At 46.1% G+C, this 17,276-nt stretch overlaps 1 protein-coding gene across 1 annotated transcript in view; it reads right to left on the bottom strand.

The window, feature by feature from the left end:
• The window catches only part of lamc3 (laminin, gamma 3), a gene marked incomplete at its 5' end in the record, with an annotated part of 60,205 nt that overhangs the window by 20,918 nt on the left and 22,011 nt on the right, over positions 1 to 17,276 (bottom strand). The window contains 5 exons of the mRNA XM_068759141.1: positions 119 to 346; positions 2,164 to 2,273; positions 8,797 to 8,995; positions 16,180 to 16,299; positions 16,975 to 17,111. Coding sequence (XP_068615242.1) covers positions 119 to 346; positions 2,164 to 2,273; positions 8,797 to 8,995; positions 16,180 to 16,299; positions 16,975 to 17,111 — 794 coding nt within the window. The remainder of the gene's footprint in view (positions 1 to 118; positions 347 to 2,163; positions 2,274 to 8,796; positions 8,996 to 16,179; positions 16,300 to 16,974; positions 17,112 to 17,276) is intronic.

The following is a 17,276-nucleotide window of genomic DNA, read 5'->3' as shown; positions in this document are numbered from 1 at the left end:
GAAAAATAAGGCATCTGGATTCTGGTTCCATCTATGGGCGGTTCAGACTGGAGAGGCTCAGGAGGGAGGAAGGAAAGACAAGAAACGGCGGGAAACTTCTGGGCGGTATTTTTAGTACCTGTCTGCGGGTGACACGTCCCATGCTGGTGGCAGCGACACGGCACGCACGTCGAGAGCGCCCCTCTGCCGGGGTCATCGCGGGTGAATCCCGGCGCACACTGCTCGCAAAACTGTCCGGCAAAAGCCTGGGGACAGGAACAAGATTCCACCCATGGGGCCGGAAGGCTGGATGGACCGGAGGAGATGAAAGCTGAGGTCAGGGTCACCTTCACGAGCTGAGATGTGTCTGAGGAGGACGGCGAGGGAAAGACATGAAGAGCGGTTTGTCATAAAGGCCTGGAGTAAACAGATAACTGTCGCCTTAGAGGTCGGTTGAAATGTTTATGAATCCTGCTATTCCCTGGAATTATAGGTATGCATGTGTGTGTGTGTGTCGTTAAGCAGTGGGTTATTAGCATTTCTTGCAGTGCTGTCCCTCCCTCCCTGTCTCATTACAGGTTTTGGCCTGTGTTTACACACACACGCACGCACGCACGCACGCACGCACGCACGCACGCACGCACGCACGCACGCACGCATACACACCGAGGGAATGTTTGATATAACAAATGAATAAATCACTGCAGCAGAGCAAGAAGAGGAGAAGAGCAGACGGGAGGCTGGTGGAGGTGTGTCAGACGAGCAGCTCCTGCAGGGCGTCAAGATCCTCTCTACTCTCGTCAATAATGATGGGGGGGCGGGACATACTGAACTGAACCTCTCTACCCTGTGCTCCCCAAAACCAGAGATTAACTGATGGATGGATGGATGGATGAGGGATGGATGGCTGGATGGATTGATGGATGGAGGGATGGATGGATAGATACAGATAGATCAGGACAGCCCTTGTGATCCAGCCGTTCCTTCAGGGAAACGTCAGCCTGTCCTCGTCCTCCTCCATGACTGACCTTCGGCTATACCTCCGCCCCTTTCCTCCTGCTTTCTATTAGCTCATTGAACAGGTGAAGCGGTGTGATTAAGACTGGTCTCAGACACCCACCCCTACATTTCATCTCATTAAAAACACTTCCTCTTTAAGACGCGTAGTGCCGGCGCTCTCCATCAAAGCTGGATGCAGAACAGCCACGAGCTGTCAAGCGGAAAAGCCGCCACCGCCTCACCTCAGGTGTATGTGCACGAAGCCATTAAGTCTGCCTGTGCTCTCTTTTCAGAACTCGATTTTTCTGGCATGAGGACATTACAGGATTTCACAAAGACGGCTGTCAAAAGCCTGCCTTTATTGTAAAAAGACAATGGCGTCATTAAAATAACATGCTTCTCTTATAAGAGGGAAATTTAAAGATTAAAAAGAGAGCGCGAGAGGCGCAGGGAAGTTGAAAGGACAGCTTGACGGGGTTCTCAAATTAGAGTTTGCCGCTCAGCCTGAAGCAATAAAACACTTCTAACACTGTTTGAGAAGGACTAAGAGACGCGACCAAACAGTTCCTCCCCTGTGATGTGCAATAGATTCTGTGTGAGCTGTGTGGTCGGCTGTTTGCACACTGATGAGGGTGGGTGGCTACTGGAAACATTCAGAGTGAATATGCATGACTGTGCTCCCGTTTCTGCGCGTGCACGCGGATCTACACAGCAGCGAGGAACAAATTAAAATGATTTAAGTGTGGGAGCGTTGGTGATGCCGGCCAGCTGTTCTGTCTTCTTGGAGCTCTGATCCGCAGCACCGCCGCTCAGATCCTGCCGGCGTTTTACAGTGCAGACGATCAGATGGAATAGGAGGGCGGACATGGTGGGAAACAGGAGGAGGATTTCAAGAACTAGTTCCTAACATCTGGGAATAAATGTCCTGTTTTATAACGAAGCAGATTTGGAACATTGAACTATTCCCTAAATAACACTGACATTGTTTTAGCAGCTATATTTGGTGTGGTTTTAATCATTTTTGCTGCTGTGAGAGGAAAATATGCTTTTATTTAATCAAAGTGTGAAGCTGATTGTTCTTTCATTGCAGCGAAAGGAAAAAACAAGCATCAAGCAGAAATATGTAAATTGTGTGAATTAATGTGAATGCAGAGCCGTCACACACACACCAACACAAAAACTTACAGTCAAGTCCTCCGGCGTTACTGATCCGGAGAGACGTCAGGTTGTAAAGGAGATGCTGGAAATCGAAGGCGGACGATGGCGGCGTGAATCTCGCCTCGCTTTCTTGAAGCCTATGAAAAGCAAGGACAGCAAACGCATCATTTGCATCATGTTTACGCAATGCGTTCAAATACCGAAGACTACTTTTTTATAAATAGGGAGGAGCAAATGTGATTGTGTGGTTGATTTATAACAATTGGGGTGTTTCTTTTTAAATAACAGTGAAACGAGAAGATAAAAAAAACCTGCCCGGCCACAGTTGGACTTTTTATTATAAGCTACCGATGGCAACATACCCACAATGCAACTGAACACACATCCAGAGCCTTGAACGCTGAGTCTCTGACATCCGACCGTTTAACTGCAGCTGTCGCGCACGCTTTCCACCTCCACGAGAACTGCTGTGTCAGCCCGACGCAGGGATTGTCGTAAACATGGAGATTTTCACACAGGATCCCGTGAAGCTGCTAAAGACGAGGAGCAGCAGCGCGAAACAGGATGCAGGCGCACAGGTGCAGGAAGCACGTCTACAGGTGACTGACATTACTCGAATCAGTCCTGAAGTCTGATGAAGGAAGGGAATGACTTCAAACTTTCTGTACCTGTAAGTATTAGTCTTGTTTTTCTATGGACGGCGACATCGGTGCACCGCTTTGCCCTCAAACGATAAATCCAATTCATCACTTAACATGAAACATTGTGCAGACGTGAGGTTAACTGGTCCCGTAAATAAAGCGTCATGCAGCGGCCCGTGTGGTTTTAGAGTCTTGAGTCCTGACTAAACCACTGATGATGACCTCTATTTCATTAGGTCGACGCCTCCCAGCCCAATGCGACTTCCTTCCAAAATATTCGGTTTACTTTTGTGCACACGGTCATCTCAGCTTTGCAATTGAGACGGAGCCTTTGCGTGTTTGTGTGTTCCTCGCTTGCACACACGCCGGCACATTGATGCAGCCTGTCCTTGTTCCCATGGCCCGTCATGTCGGCACAGTAATAAAGAGAGGCAATTACAAACCGGGCTTCAGAGCCATCGTAATGGAGCTGGTCAGACAGCGATAAGCCGAGTGTGCATGAAAGTGAACAAACTCCCAGTCCGGCTTTCTCTACGGAGCATCAGTGTCCCTTTTAATCAGCACCAAGCAGAGCGCAGAGAGCCACGCTGTAATTAAGCCTGCTCCACTAAGGATGAGAGGAGATCATCAAGAGAGAGAAGCCCAAAAGAGTAGCAGGCACACAAACCCCCACCAGCACCCTTTAGAGAGAGAGCGCAGAGAGAGAGAGAGAGAGATGGAACATGAGCGAGAGAACGATGAGACCGATAAGGAGGATAAGAAGACGAGCGCAAAGATGGAAAATGCAAACAGGATACTCAGAAACAATCCAAGTGTTGACATTATTAGCAGTCCTGGATGAGATCAATGCGAGCGGCACGAGCGCTGCGTTTCCGGCCCGGGACTGTTGGGCCACATAAATCACAAATAATTCATAGGTTTGCTGAGGCACGTAATAATTTCATGTTCCTTCTTGCTTTTTCTCAGTCGCCTGTCAGATTCTGCTTTATCTTCGATATATTCAGCCGACCCTTAGCTATGATCCACCCGTGTGTGTGAATGTTCACAGAAATGAGCTCGCCGCCAGATGGACCACATGCTCACACGGCTACCAGCGCCGCGGTGACAGCTGCAAATTGCCTCATATCCTCTGAAGGCATTCCCACATACATCCCCCCCCCCCCCCCCCCCAACACATTTGGCAGTTTAAACAGCAAACATTTATCAGTCGATTGTTAAAAGTAGCTGAGCGTGCGAGCTGTAAATATTACGCTTTACATGCAGGAGACGCACACATATGGCTACAAGCGAGGCAATAAAATCTCCCGGCCTACTGATTCCAAGGAAACGCAGGAACGCCGAGAGGGATGAATGGATGCTGACTTAACCGCCTCCTCCCTTCATCAACCCCTTTGGATCACATCCCACTGCTCTCCTTCATCTGATGTTGAAATGATCTTTGCGCCGGTTGGGAACACATAACCACTTAACAGGCTAATATATTTGCCTGCGATGAAAGAGGATGCTGTCAGTCATGACAGATGTGCGCTCGCTCATGTTTATTTATGCCCCGACGTGCCTTCAGCAAAACACTGAAACGCGTGCGTTCCTGTTTTCTAAACAAGTGTGTGTGTGTGTGTTTCTTTTCTTTTTTACGTATATGTTACATCGGATTGCTGAAAATCACATGGCGAGACATCCGCATGGATCAGTGGGGTTTGTGTGGACGGTCGGGCACGCTCAAGTTCTTAACGTGTTTGCGTGGGAGGCTGGAAGAGGCAGCGGGAGGACGAGGGAACGGCGCAGCAGGTAGTGCATGTACCTGAGAAGTGTAATGAGATCTGTGGAGAGTTTCTCTGGAGAGGAGGACTTTAATGACAGTCTCTGTCCTCCATGCTCCAGTGGATTTCAGAAAGCTAACCGAAGAGCTTCTTTCTGCCGGGTTTGCTCTCCTCGCTAAAGGGGAAGCTCATTATTGGTGTGCAGGCACCAGAGAGAGGCTTCAGATGGGACAGCCCAGCCCTTAAACTGGGATCACAGGCCGGATCCTCTGATGGGAGCAAGAACCTAAGAGTAATTAAATCACATATTTACAAGTTGAATTTAGACTTGAGGGTGATTCTCGCAAAACCAGATTGCTGCAGATATACTTCATGAACACTTCATGTCTCCTAAGCATCAACTCGCTGGTAATATTCTTCCCTCATCACCTGAGAAGGAGAGATAAAGACGGCAACACAAGGGCGGAGCTGAAGACACACTGCAACAAAACGCTGTGAAGGAGGTGCTGGGCTGGATGAGGAGGATTACCGGCTTCAAAACACTTTGCCAAGTGAGGGAAGGGAGAAAAATAGAGTGATTTAAGCCCTTTGTATTTTTTTTTTAGAGGTTTAATGTTGAGGCCGAGCCAGATGCATCCCCCCCCCCCAGGTTCACGGACCTCATCAGATGTAGCCACAGCATTGTGACTGATTACATCCCCGCTCCCCCTGCAGACCATCGCCGGAGGATTCACCTCCTCAGCCCCGGTCTGCCTCCTCCTCAGTCCCTATACCGCCTCCAGAATGACCACTTCTCCGTGAAGGGTGAGTGGAAAAGAGGAGCAGACTGGGGGAAGAGGAGAATCGAGCGGAAGCCTTAACGTGCGATCAAAGAGCTGGTGGAGGATTTCCAAGAGAAACGGAATCCGTGGCTAAGTCGTAAAAATACTCGAGGGACAAAAATCAACAACAAATTTGAAGGATCATAAGGGATGGCAGGAGGTCAGGCCCCCCTTTCTGTACACCGGTGAGGCCTACACTGTTAAACTTTAAAAAGGAAAGGCTGGTCAAAGACAAACACCCCGGATGGGCTCATTTTTTGGGGGAGTAAATCTGCCTTAAAGCTGTTTTTAGAGCTGCAGAGGGAAGGAGACGCCGCCGGGTGTAATTGCTCCTTCTCTCCCTGCTGGCGGCGGAGCCATCGCTTGACAACTTTATTCCAACTGAAGTGATTGGCTGCAGTTCCCTTCCTACTCGGAAACAGAACAATGTTTGGGTAAACAAAGGAGGCGGTTTCACACTAAACACACTGTAACTGAGGAAGATGAGATGAGCTTCGTCGGAATGTTTGCTCACATTAAACAGTATTTTGCTCGAACGTCACGCCGTCTTTGGACACTTTTTGAATTTAAAACAAAATGCAATTTTTCAACACAAATTTCTTTATATGGGAAAATATTATACTAACTAAAAAAATATGCAGCTAAAAAAAAGGCAGGCTGGGAAAACAATTGAATCAATGCTTTCCTCTCAGTTTCCAAATAAAGATGCTAATCTCGGCTTGACAACACAAATCATGAGCCACACAACCAACGCTGCCAGCTCCAAGTGTGGAAACACCATCAGCTCTGTGTAACAGCTTGATTTTAATTGCTGCCATTTTTTATTACAACATCCAACCTCTGATTGCCGCTGTATTTAGAGATGGGGATGGAGCCATCATGAAAAATGAACCCCTGAAAGCCAAAATAACATTTTGATTCTGACGGTGCTTTAATATAAACGTGCCTGGAGGTGTGTGGATGCGATTAGAGAACAAATGTGCCCGTGCATGCGGGAGGCTGCGTCCCGGTGACATTTAAAACGGTCGGTGCCGATGGAGGCCGGGGACGCCCGGCAAATATGGGCCAAGCGTTCAAACTTTACTGTCAGTGACGCAGCATTCATCAACACGATGAGAACGCAGAGCTTTGGAAGTACACAACGAACACACACACGATGTGATTCCCTGGAGGAGGAGGACCAACATCCAAATGTAAACAGAAATGTGAAAGGATGAAAGATGGAATGAACATACCCCCCCCCCCCTCAGAAAGAACAAGTAAATTAATAACTACATGAACGCACAAATGCGCGCGCAGACACAGAAGCAAACAACGATCAAATGATCCAACACACAAATACAAGCAAACAAACACGCATACAAACAACAGCCGTCACCCAGTCTTCTGCAGTGCTCAGGCTTTTTTTTTCTGCACCTCATCCGGGCCGGGAGCTGCTCGGAATCCGTCAGGAAGAACTGGTAAATGTTTCTGGGTCAGCTTCGCAGCCGCTGCGACGGGACCGTGGAATAGGAACACGGTGGATTCGTTTTTTATTTTTCATAAGTGCACAATGTCACATAAAATGATGCGGTATAAAATCAAATCAAAACGATGAGGTGTAATAAACGACAGCACCTTCCAAACAGATTGTAATCGTGACACACGCACACGCACACACACACACACACACACACACACCGTTACTAGCTGAAAAGTCTGGCTTCGATTATTTATTATTATTATCATCTCAAATGTCTGGATGCTTGTCGTGTCCCTACGGCTGCAATTATCCTCTTCCGATGCCCAATTTGACCTCATCAGGATCAATGACGTTGGTCTATCCGCCGGCTGTCTGTGGCTGCTTCAGTCGAACCTGAAGCCTCAGCGTTGGGTGGAAATGGACAACAAATGCCCACACGCTGCACCCTGGGGCCGCGGATCCACGCCGCGTTCCAGCTACGGCGCTGCTCGCCGATACCACAGGGGCTTCTCGCAAAACTACAATACCATGGAAATGTTTAATACCTTCTGTCAGTTGTTTCAGACAGTGAAAACTGTGTTTTGTTTTACACTCCTTCCTCATGAACTGAAATGAGTTTAGTTTGCCGACTGATTGAGTGCAGAAATGAACACACTTTTCAGAAGTTTGACATGCTAGTACTATAAATTATTTTTCTGACTGCTCTGGACTGAATAGATTTTTTAGTTTTCATGCAGGTTAAATTTGCACTCACAGTCCTCCTGCCAAACTGTCTGCAGGTTTATAAAAGTTAAATACCTTTTAAGAACTATTTTATATTGCCAAAAAGCATCAAGGATTTGCCGATGTCCTTTTGGGACTATAATTTGAACGTTTTCTTGCCTATATAAGATGCAGATTAGTCACTTTCAACAGTCTAGGAAGCAGCAAACGCACTGTTATTGGTCCATATCTCAGTGAATCCAAACCCAAACCCACAGGTGAGCAACATTAGCAGGAACAATATTAGCTAATGATTTGCTTGTGGACACCATGCACCTTTTGCATCAGCTCCTTGTGCATTCTTGCAGTTTTGTTACAGCAGAATGATGCAATTCTGATTTCCAACAGGAAAGTAATGGATGCATCCTCATTGTGTTTTAGAATGCTGCTTTAGCATTTATCCGGAACCAGCCGTTGTGCTGTTTACACTGGAGACTGCTTTATTTCCCGATGGCTGCATTTGTTGTCATGTCAGCATAATTTTCACCCCCCCCCTCCTTTACTATCGCTCTGTCGCACGTATGCTGACCTCTGTGTCATTTCACTTCTGCACACATTTCAAGTCACTCAGGGTGAGACCATCTGCTAAATGTATAACATGGAAATATAATTCTGCCGCTCTGGAACCGCCTTATGCTCTGACAGCCAGAGCGTAAGGGAGCTGGCTTCATCGCTGCTGGGACCACAAACGCGCTATAATCAGTACAGGGTGTCCTGGATAGTCGGCCCTCTGTGGACGCTGTATAAATCATGAGGAGGAAATCAACAGGGAGACGCAGCGGAAGCTCAGCAGTAATATATATATATATATAAATATAAACTATAAAAGCACTCAGAGAGCACAGACCTCCACCAAGCACCTCAGCCCCCCTATACTGTGATTTACACCAAAAATCACTGCATGACCATCCGACATGACTGCGTCAAATTCCATACACATCGGTCAATAATCAGATTGAGGAAGACAGACCGAAGCTCCATTGACTGCAATGTTAATGTACATTTCAAAGTGTTCCAGAATCCAGGATCTCTTCTGGATCATCACCAGAATTTAATCCTGGTAACATTCCCAACATTTCCTAAGAATTTCATCAAGATCCGTCTGTAACTTTTTTGAGTTATATTGCTAACAATCCGACAAACAAACAAATCTCCAGCTACAACGCATGCATGCAGATGCCTGCACTGACGGCACCGTGCACGCATTCTCTTACCTGATGCTAAACGAAAGGCGCGGCGTGAGGTCGGGGTCTTCGTCCAGCACCGGTTGGGGTGAAAGGTCGGCGGATCTGGCGATTCCAGAGCCCTGGAGGAGCAAGGTGACGTGGTCGGGGAGCAGCTCGGCCGTCTCGGAGGTGAAGGTGACGGAGAGGAGCTGGCCGTAGCTGGAGGCTTGGTGACCCAGAAATTTCTCTGAGGGAGGGATGAGATGGGATGATGGAGAGATGAGTGAGTCAACGTTAGTATTCCAAGATAAAACACTGTTTAGGGTAGATTTATTAATACCCCCGCCTGTTCCTTTCTTTTTGAGTCGATGTCAGTGTCTGAGGCCAGAGGGGTAGAGCTCACATGAGTCCACCTGAAGCACTGCAGGACTCTATTTAAGTGTAATTACCAACCACTAGGGTAATTCATTGACCAGCTGCTAAAACACGCAGAGGTTATCCTTAGAAAAAAAACTTTGAGCAGAAACAACCAGGCTGTCGTTCCATAGCAGCTCTGGCTGAGTGAGTGGGTAAAACTGACAGGTTGCACGCTTGGTTTCCACCTTGCTTTTGCGTAATCATGTGTGAAGTACATCCTGAGCTCCTCTGGGGTTTGGAGTGCCGAGGACTTGAGTGGGTGATTTCGCTTGCAAGGGGCCTCTGCCGTCATTCACAGTAATTCAGCTGTCTGGTCGTCGCTCTCCTCAACCAACAACCTACATTTATCATCTCTGCCAGGCCTTTTTTTGTTCATCCGCAGGTCATATCTACGGCTGAATAAAATCAGTGTCTTTATTTGACCTGCAAAACTTTTGTAAAGCTCTACTTTTTTGCCACCTTGAATTGAGTTTATTCTCATCGTTCGGTGATGCTGACTTACTACTCAGCGAGGTGTTAAAGTAATTCATGAAGTTATTACAATGAAATTATTATTTCAATTAAGTCTAAATTGTTTCTTCTGCTTCCATTATTTCCAATATTTCATGGTCCAATAAATAACGATATTTGCTTTCCCAATCACTGTGTAATTATGAATTGTAATATTAGTATTGTTTTGCGCATCTTTTCAGCTAAAGTGTCTCTTGTTTTTATGTTTTTTTGTAGGGGAGTTGAATTAATTTTTGTTTCCATTTGTGCGCTCACATGCAAAAATCTGCGTCTCCTTGGTTTTTAATAAGCTGCAGGAGTTTCTCAAACAAGATCCAAACTCCTGCTTCCATCCACAAATCGTTTTATTTCAGTGTGAGTTTGCACGAATGAATGAAGCACAGCGCTCTGCTATTCAAAGTCAGCATTCACAAGTATTTACAGGATATTAAATACAGGCATCGATTAAAGGGGACTGATCAGTCACACATTCCGGCCCAATGAGGCATCATTCATGTCACTGTAACTTCATTTTCATCACCCACGAAAACAAAACATGTTCTCAAGTGAGACGAGCTGCTGCACATCTCAGCGTATTTTCACAATTGATATATCGATGACAGGGGCTTAGGAAAAAAAAAAGAAAAGAAAATCAACTTGTCCGGAACAAACGAGGCTTTGATTAAATCCATCAGCAAATAGACAGGAATGCCTTCATTGAGCACTCTCACATCTAAACGCCTTAACAGGCAGATAAACAACTTATAGGGGCTCTAAATGAAATAACCGATCAATACTCGCTCCTGAAATCTGGCAGGCCGCCACCGATACTGGATCAAATTTAAACCCAAGCAGCTCAAGTAGACGTTTAGTGTTTATTAAGACTGAAGCAGGAGAAAATAATATATTTCTTTAAACTTTATTGCTTCATAATTGAATCATTCACGGATGCCTATTCAGCTATATTTTTGTTTCTTTGTGCAAAAACTTTATTTGCGGTAATAAAGTTTTGGTCTCCCCATATACTCAAGCTGCACTCAACAGAATGGCATCTCCAATAGCAGAGGCTCGTTGCTCCATTAACTTTAAAAATGAGAGCAGTCTCAGCAGAGCCACTATTTTGGGGCAAGAGAAGAGGCAATTACATATATTTGGAGAGTGATGCGCCATAATAATGAGTAATGTAACACAAGTCATGTCCACAGAAAATAAAAGTCAACAGAAATTACTTTTTAAATTACTAATAAGAAATATAGACTGCAGATCCCTTGCATAGCACTGGGTAATGAGCTCAGTGACACTATTGTGTGACCGAGCTAATATTCTCTCCTAAAATGCTCCCTTATGGGAGTGAGTGGATAGATGCAGATGCAGATGCAGCTTGCTGGCCATTATTCTGCTGGAGTCTGATTTGCATCCATGCGGCTCGGGCTGTTCTTTCTCTGTCTGTGAGGGCAGGAGCAACCAAAGCATAATTACTCACAGCCCTAATAGACCATCCAAGATTGTACCCGCCGGTGGGCTCCTCTCCATAGTAATGAATCACTATGAAAAAACAATGAAAGAATTATTCATGTGTAAGTGTGATCCGCTGTCAGCGTATTGCCATGAATTTATATTCATTACTTTATCTCGTGCGGCAAATTGGAAAGACTGGAAAAGTTTAGATGTCTCTAAATACCCTTCCTTAAAGCTGCAATTGGAAGCATCCGGAATTTGAACATACACTCTACAAAACCTTCTGCCCCTCTCTGCCCTACATTGTGTCACACGGCTAAGCCTCGATCTAAAACTAACAAGCTGGAATGGCTGCAGAAAGAACTGGCTGCCCTGCAAAAAACCCCACGGCCTACATGTCTGCATTCCATGATGCAAGCTTCACCAAGACCCCCATGCTTCTCGCCGTGGTTCCTCTTCTCAAAGATGCCCCGACAGCACATGTTGGCCCCCGGGCAGAGCGCCCCAGGCTTCAGTTGTGAGTGTGTTGAATATTTGGATTAGAGGGATGATCTATTCTAGACCTTTATGAGGGGCAAGAAGCAGCAGATTTCTCTGGGAGGAAATTGCACATTGCTACTTTTTGTCATCATATTGCGAGAGGGAAACGAGGGATGCAAGACCTTCTATTGCTGCTGGTTTCTTCTCACCCATCGTGTTTGCAAAGCTCCTCCTGAAGTCATGTGCTCAGAGCCATCCTCCTCGATGCCACTAAATCTCACAAAGTCCTACCGTCGTGACTGTTGTGGTTTTTCTCTATGAATCTATGGTACACCTGATACCTTTGAGTCTTGAAGTGTAGTTTATTACAACAAACACTGGCAAAAACGAAGCCTCAACCCATGGCGCCATCAGACTGAGCGATCAGTGCTCTTGGAGAAACTCTCCATTAAAACAAGTGATAGATGCTCATCTAACTTTCGGGGGGAAGGCGGTGGAGATCACAACCAATCAGGGGGATTAGCGCTAAGCAAATAAAATCCTCTCAATTTCAATTACATCACAGCTGCCTTGACAAACATCAGCTAAAGTCTGAAATCGACCAATGCAGTCGGAAAAGGCTGAATGGACAAACTTTAAAGCTAATACTGGCAGGATGCCCGGTGAAACACTGAACTCTAATGCCTGCAGGCACAATGTATGTGACCGGAAAACGAACCCAATAAGAGGGAAGTCACACTTTGATGTACTCCATGTACTCAAGCCTTCCACACTTCATTTCCTCTTTGGAGAAATTGAAACCATGCATGCTGCAAATATTCCTCACAATTATCTCTACACCTTGACCGTCTGTAAGGTGACTTACCAGAGTTCACTGTGGAGGAAGGAGGATGCAACCAGACAAAACACTGCACATCTGAGTTTCTTTCAAGCATAGTAAACTCTTTACTCTCCCACTCAAACCTTCCATAAGCACTTCTTCACCTTGACACCATGCTGACTTTCTTTTTGTTTTTCTTCCTTCAATGCTTTTTACCTCACTTCTTTCCCTCTCTCCTCCGCGGCCTTTGCCTCTCCTCTCAGTTCCCTCATTTCCATTTGCTAGACCTCCTGTATGTTTTGCTTATACTTCTTGAGGACAAGGCCAACAGACTGAATTACACGCAGACCTGGGCGCAGGTAGCGCTCAGGTATTGTGAGGCTCTTAGCTGCAATTTCAGGTTGAATCAGAGTGACAGATATAGCCTGGAGCTGCTCTCATGGAGCTTTGCTCTTCTTACGCTCTCTGTCACTCCTCAACTGAACACAGAGGAAGCATATGCTGCTCTCCTGCCGTCTACTCGGGGCGTATTTCATTAAAATTCTGCTCTTTTCACTGGCTTTCTCTTTCTGTCTTCCTCTCTTTGTGTTTCCCTCCCGCTTCAGGCTTAGCAGGTCGGCCGGCACTTCAGATATGAAAAGGATCTCCATTGGTAGGGCCTCAACAGATGGCTGAAAGGATTTATGTTCGATCATGTCCCCTTCAGCACGAAAGCATCTCGACCAAGACGGCTGCAGTTACTGTCCGGCAGATTCAAGTGGTGACCGCAGTCCTTGGAGGCAGGTCAAAGCAACTGTTGGGGAGGCGCTTCCTGTTTGCCGATGATAGTTCCTGGCAGCCTCGCTCAAGTACTCGGTCTGTTGGAGCACCACAGGGACTTCAGCTGCATCTGTGTCAACCGTCAAGCAGATGTCCCGGATTTGGAGGAGGACAATGGTGGCGCACATGTTCCAGAGGAAGACTGTGTGCCCAATCGCAGCTCACAAATACACAGTCACGTACTTATACCTTCATTCATTTGAGCGCAGTCTGGCGTTCAGAATACATTTCATTCAGCACGAGTGGAGGATAGATTCTGGTGTGATCATGGACAGTCCGGGTTAAGGGAGGAAAAAAGGTGAGGTCACAAGTGCAAATGAAGTTTCTTTCTATTTCACATTATTTTTAATCCTTCCTGTTTGGTCTGAAAGCTCCTCGTCAGAGACTATTGAGTAATTGTCATGTTTTGCCCTGTGGATCATACTGATATTTCTGGAGCTGGGTGAACTAAGTTAATTCAATTTTTGAATTAAAAAGGAGAAAAAATAAATAAAATCCCGCTGATTGAATCCCGTTCTTGGTGTGACAGCCGAAGCCCGAGACAAATTGCGGGGACAAATACATTCGAATGGAATCACAGAAAATGCATATTGTGTGATGTTCGATGTGGAGTTGTCACTCAGAATTATCTCCCACTTTGGCGAAGAACACAGTGGAGGGATTTCAGCGCAAATACAATTTAAAAGTAAAAAGAGCTGAGCTAGTGTGTGTGTGTGTGATAGAAAGAGAGAGAGAGTGAATTCCAGAGCTGTTTGCAAAGCTGCTGTCACTCTGCTCTAATCTTAAAAGTAACTGTACACAGGAACCCAATACAGAAAAAAAAAAGAAGGCTAGAGAAAATTAGATCATTAATAGGGGTGGCAAGGAAATAGATTTCTGCATTTATTATGTCAAGAAAGAACATAAACAAGCGCTGGGCAGAGCAGATAAGGAGGCTGCCACAAAGCTGCTCTCGGCCAGTCGGGCCACTAATCTGTGTGTCAGCCTGCAGAGACTACAACTCCTTAATAAGGAAGAAGAAAGCAACTTTTAAAAACACCATTAACTATGTACATTTATAATTACACAAATATTTGGAAGGGCATGCAAGCATTAATCATGGTACTCATATGCACACAAACACATTTGCCCGGCCAATTTGCACACCGTTGTCTTATTAACACGTTCACGAGGAACCGGGCGTTGTCACATCCGGCTGTAAGCTTTTCGTCTTTCTAAAAAATAAAAAAAACTGGGGGTCGTTCACTTTGCATATTGGGCATTAAACCTCCAGGATGCAGAGTTAATGGGATTGCTGCTGTTTTGCCTCTGGCTGAGGGATGCACGGTGGCCGGAGGGCCCGCGAGCTGATGGCTGGAACGGACTTGGCGGGGACGAGGAAGAGCCCAAGCCAATTTCCGTTTTGTTGCTTCTCCAGCATGGTGAAGACATCCAATTCCTTCAGGCCTATGCTGCTGGGGCGGCTGATAGAAATGGGCCCTAAGTCCTGTAGCCCGGTCAGCTTATTCTCTCATCTTCTAATGCAGGGGTGTCAAACCCGTCCGGTGGAGGGCCGAGACGCTCCAGGTTTTCCTTCCAGCCGGCTACTAAAGCAGGTGATTTTAATTATCAACACCTCCGATTTGAGAGAAGGAACTCATTCAGGTTGTCGCTATCTGGTTCATCTTCTCTTTCCTCAGATAACACATGGCACATTGTAGGATAGCACGTGCAATTTTCCCCACAAAAGCAAGACACCTCCCGTGTGTTGATGACTCCTGGCTTTGAGGATGTCACCTGATGAATCTTCAGCGTCCCAGGAACAGTTTTTAGATTGGGGGTAATCAATTCACTGCTGGTATTTATCTCCTCTTCTGACACTTTAAACAGAGTCACTGATCAATTGTTCTTCAGTTGATCATACAGACATTCAGCATTTGGGACACTGGTCCCATACAACACTATTCTGTCTGCCAGATTTTTTAAAGCCCTATGCTTTGCCAGCCTCTCTTTTGTTTTCTTTTCACTTGATGCTTGCCTGCAACAAAATGCCATACTTGAGTATAACATTTCATGAAAAAGATTGACACACAGAAAGATAGAAATAGATTGTTGAATAGAATGAGCAAGAGTTATAGCGCATTCCCTCCTTTATTGGTTTGTTTCTCATTACCGAAACATTGCGGTGGATGATAACGGCGTTGCGGTGGATGATAAAACGGCGTTGCGGTGGATGATAACGGCGTTGCGGTGGATGATAACGGCGTTGCGGTGGATGATAAAACGGCGTTGCGGTGGATGATAAAGGCGTTGCGGTGGATGATAAAACGGCGTTGCGGTGGATGATAACGGCGTTGCGGTGGATGATAAAGGGGCGTTGCGGTGGATGATAAAGGGGCGTTGCGGTGGATGATAAAACGGCGTTGCGGTGGATGATAAAGGGGCGTCTCAAAAGAAAAATAAAGTTGCCACAATATATATAAAACAACAGTGTAAATAAATAACATCAAATAAAATAAATGGCATTATAGGAGCTGGCCCGCGGGTACAGAACCCGCGGGCCAGCTCTAATATTAATTTTATATTGCCTCGCGGGCCAAATATAATTACACTGCAGGCCAGAGTTTGACACCCCTGCATTAGTGAGATCAGCTGCTGGAGAGATGGTTGGAAAGGAAACCTGGAGTGTCTCGGCCCTCCACTGGACAGGTTTGACACATGTGTTCTAATGGCTTTGATCGCGGATCGGACGGGATGGTGTCAGAATAACTGCTGCATGGCTCGATGCCAAAGATGACGATTAATCTCAGTAAAGAACAAAAGTCACAGATCCCTGACCGGTGATACCATAATTTACATATTTACCACAATAGCAACAGGCAACAAATACCCCCTTCCGAGACAAGCTGAGGTAACAATCCGTCCTCATCTCAGAGTTCCCATCCCTATTATTTCAAGTTCTGACTCACCGGGGGCTTTATAGAAGCCGATGTCTTCCTCTGAAAGAGGCAGCAGATAGACTTCTCCTTCCTTCCACAGCAGCGGGTGCTCCTGCCCCCCGGAGAACTCCCCCGTCCAACCGTCTTGATCTGGATATAGATCAGATCTTTTCTTACATCCCATCTCAAACAGGGTCATATGTGGTGAGAAGAGTGCAAAACACTTCAATGTTTGAGGTCTTGACAGACACAAGTGCAAATGAACTTTCTGTTGGGTTTTATTTATCCGTGTCCAGCAGAGAGATCAGGCTGACCTTGATATCTCAAAACCTAAACTAGGGAACATGCGATTACAAGAAGCTGGTTTGATGTACAAGCTTGTAAAAGATGTCTGGACCGACGAGCACCATGGCTCAGTTCCAGATTACTTGGTCGGATCAGATCCACGCTTTCTTGATGGTTCACCTTCATATTTCAGCTACCGTCATCTAGCATGCTATCCTCAGAAGCGGCGCACTGAAACGAATGCAAGGCTTACCCAAGGCCCAGAATGCTTTTCTTCTTCACATTTGCATTCCCTGAGTTTACAACTCGTTTCATTGTGCCGAATATGGGCTGCAAATTGGTTTTGCATAATGAAAGTGAGACAGCATGGCCTTCAATAAACAGCGGCGTGATCAAATATGGCAGTTAAATAAAATAAAGAGGCTGCAGATTCAGAGAGAATACAGCAAACACTGTTGGTCTTGTTCATTTTATCTGGGCAATAACAGCCCCACAGTTACAAGGGAGCCCCGTTAACAGCTGCTGAGCCCGGAACAATACCTTCCATAAAGTCAGAAGTGATGTTGACGGCCGCATAGTGATTAGAGGAGGAGCAGGCCAGCGAGTGTCCAAGGCAGAAACATGGCTGGCATCCCGCAGGGCTTAGTTGTTGCAGGTTGAAAAAGCCTGGCTTGCATCTGCAGACACACACGGATGCACACACACTCACTTGCAATAGTCAGTTGCATGCATTCATTCCCTCATTGCAGATATTTACTGCATCCTTTTCATGGTGCAATTCACATTTCTCAGGGTTCCGGATGCTGCAGCTCAGAGTTCAGGAAGGAGGAACCCTGACCTGT

Source organism: Brachionichthys hirsutus, unplaced genomic scaffold (assembly GCF_040956055.1).
Source record: "Brachionichthys hirsutus isolate HB-005 unplaced genomic scaffold, CSIRO-AGI_Bhir_v1 contig_618, whole genome shotgun sequence".
Taxonomy (NCBI): Eukaryota; Metazoa; Chordata; class Actinopteri; order Lophiiformes; family Brachionichthyidae; genus Brachionichthys; species Brachionichthys hirsutus.
Note: the sequence above shows the minus strand (reverse complement) of the source record. Positions and strands in the feature narration are given on the sequence as shown.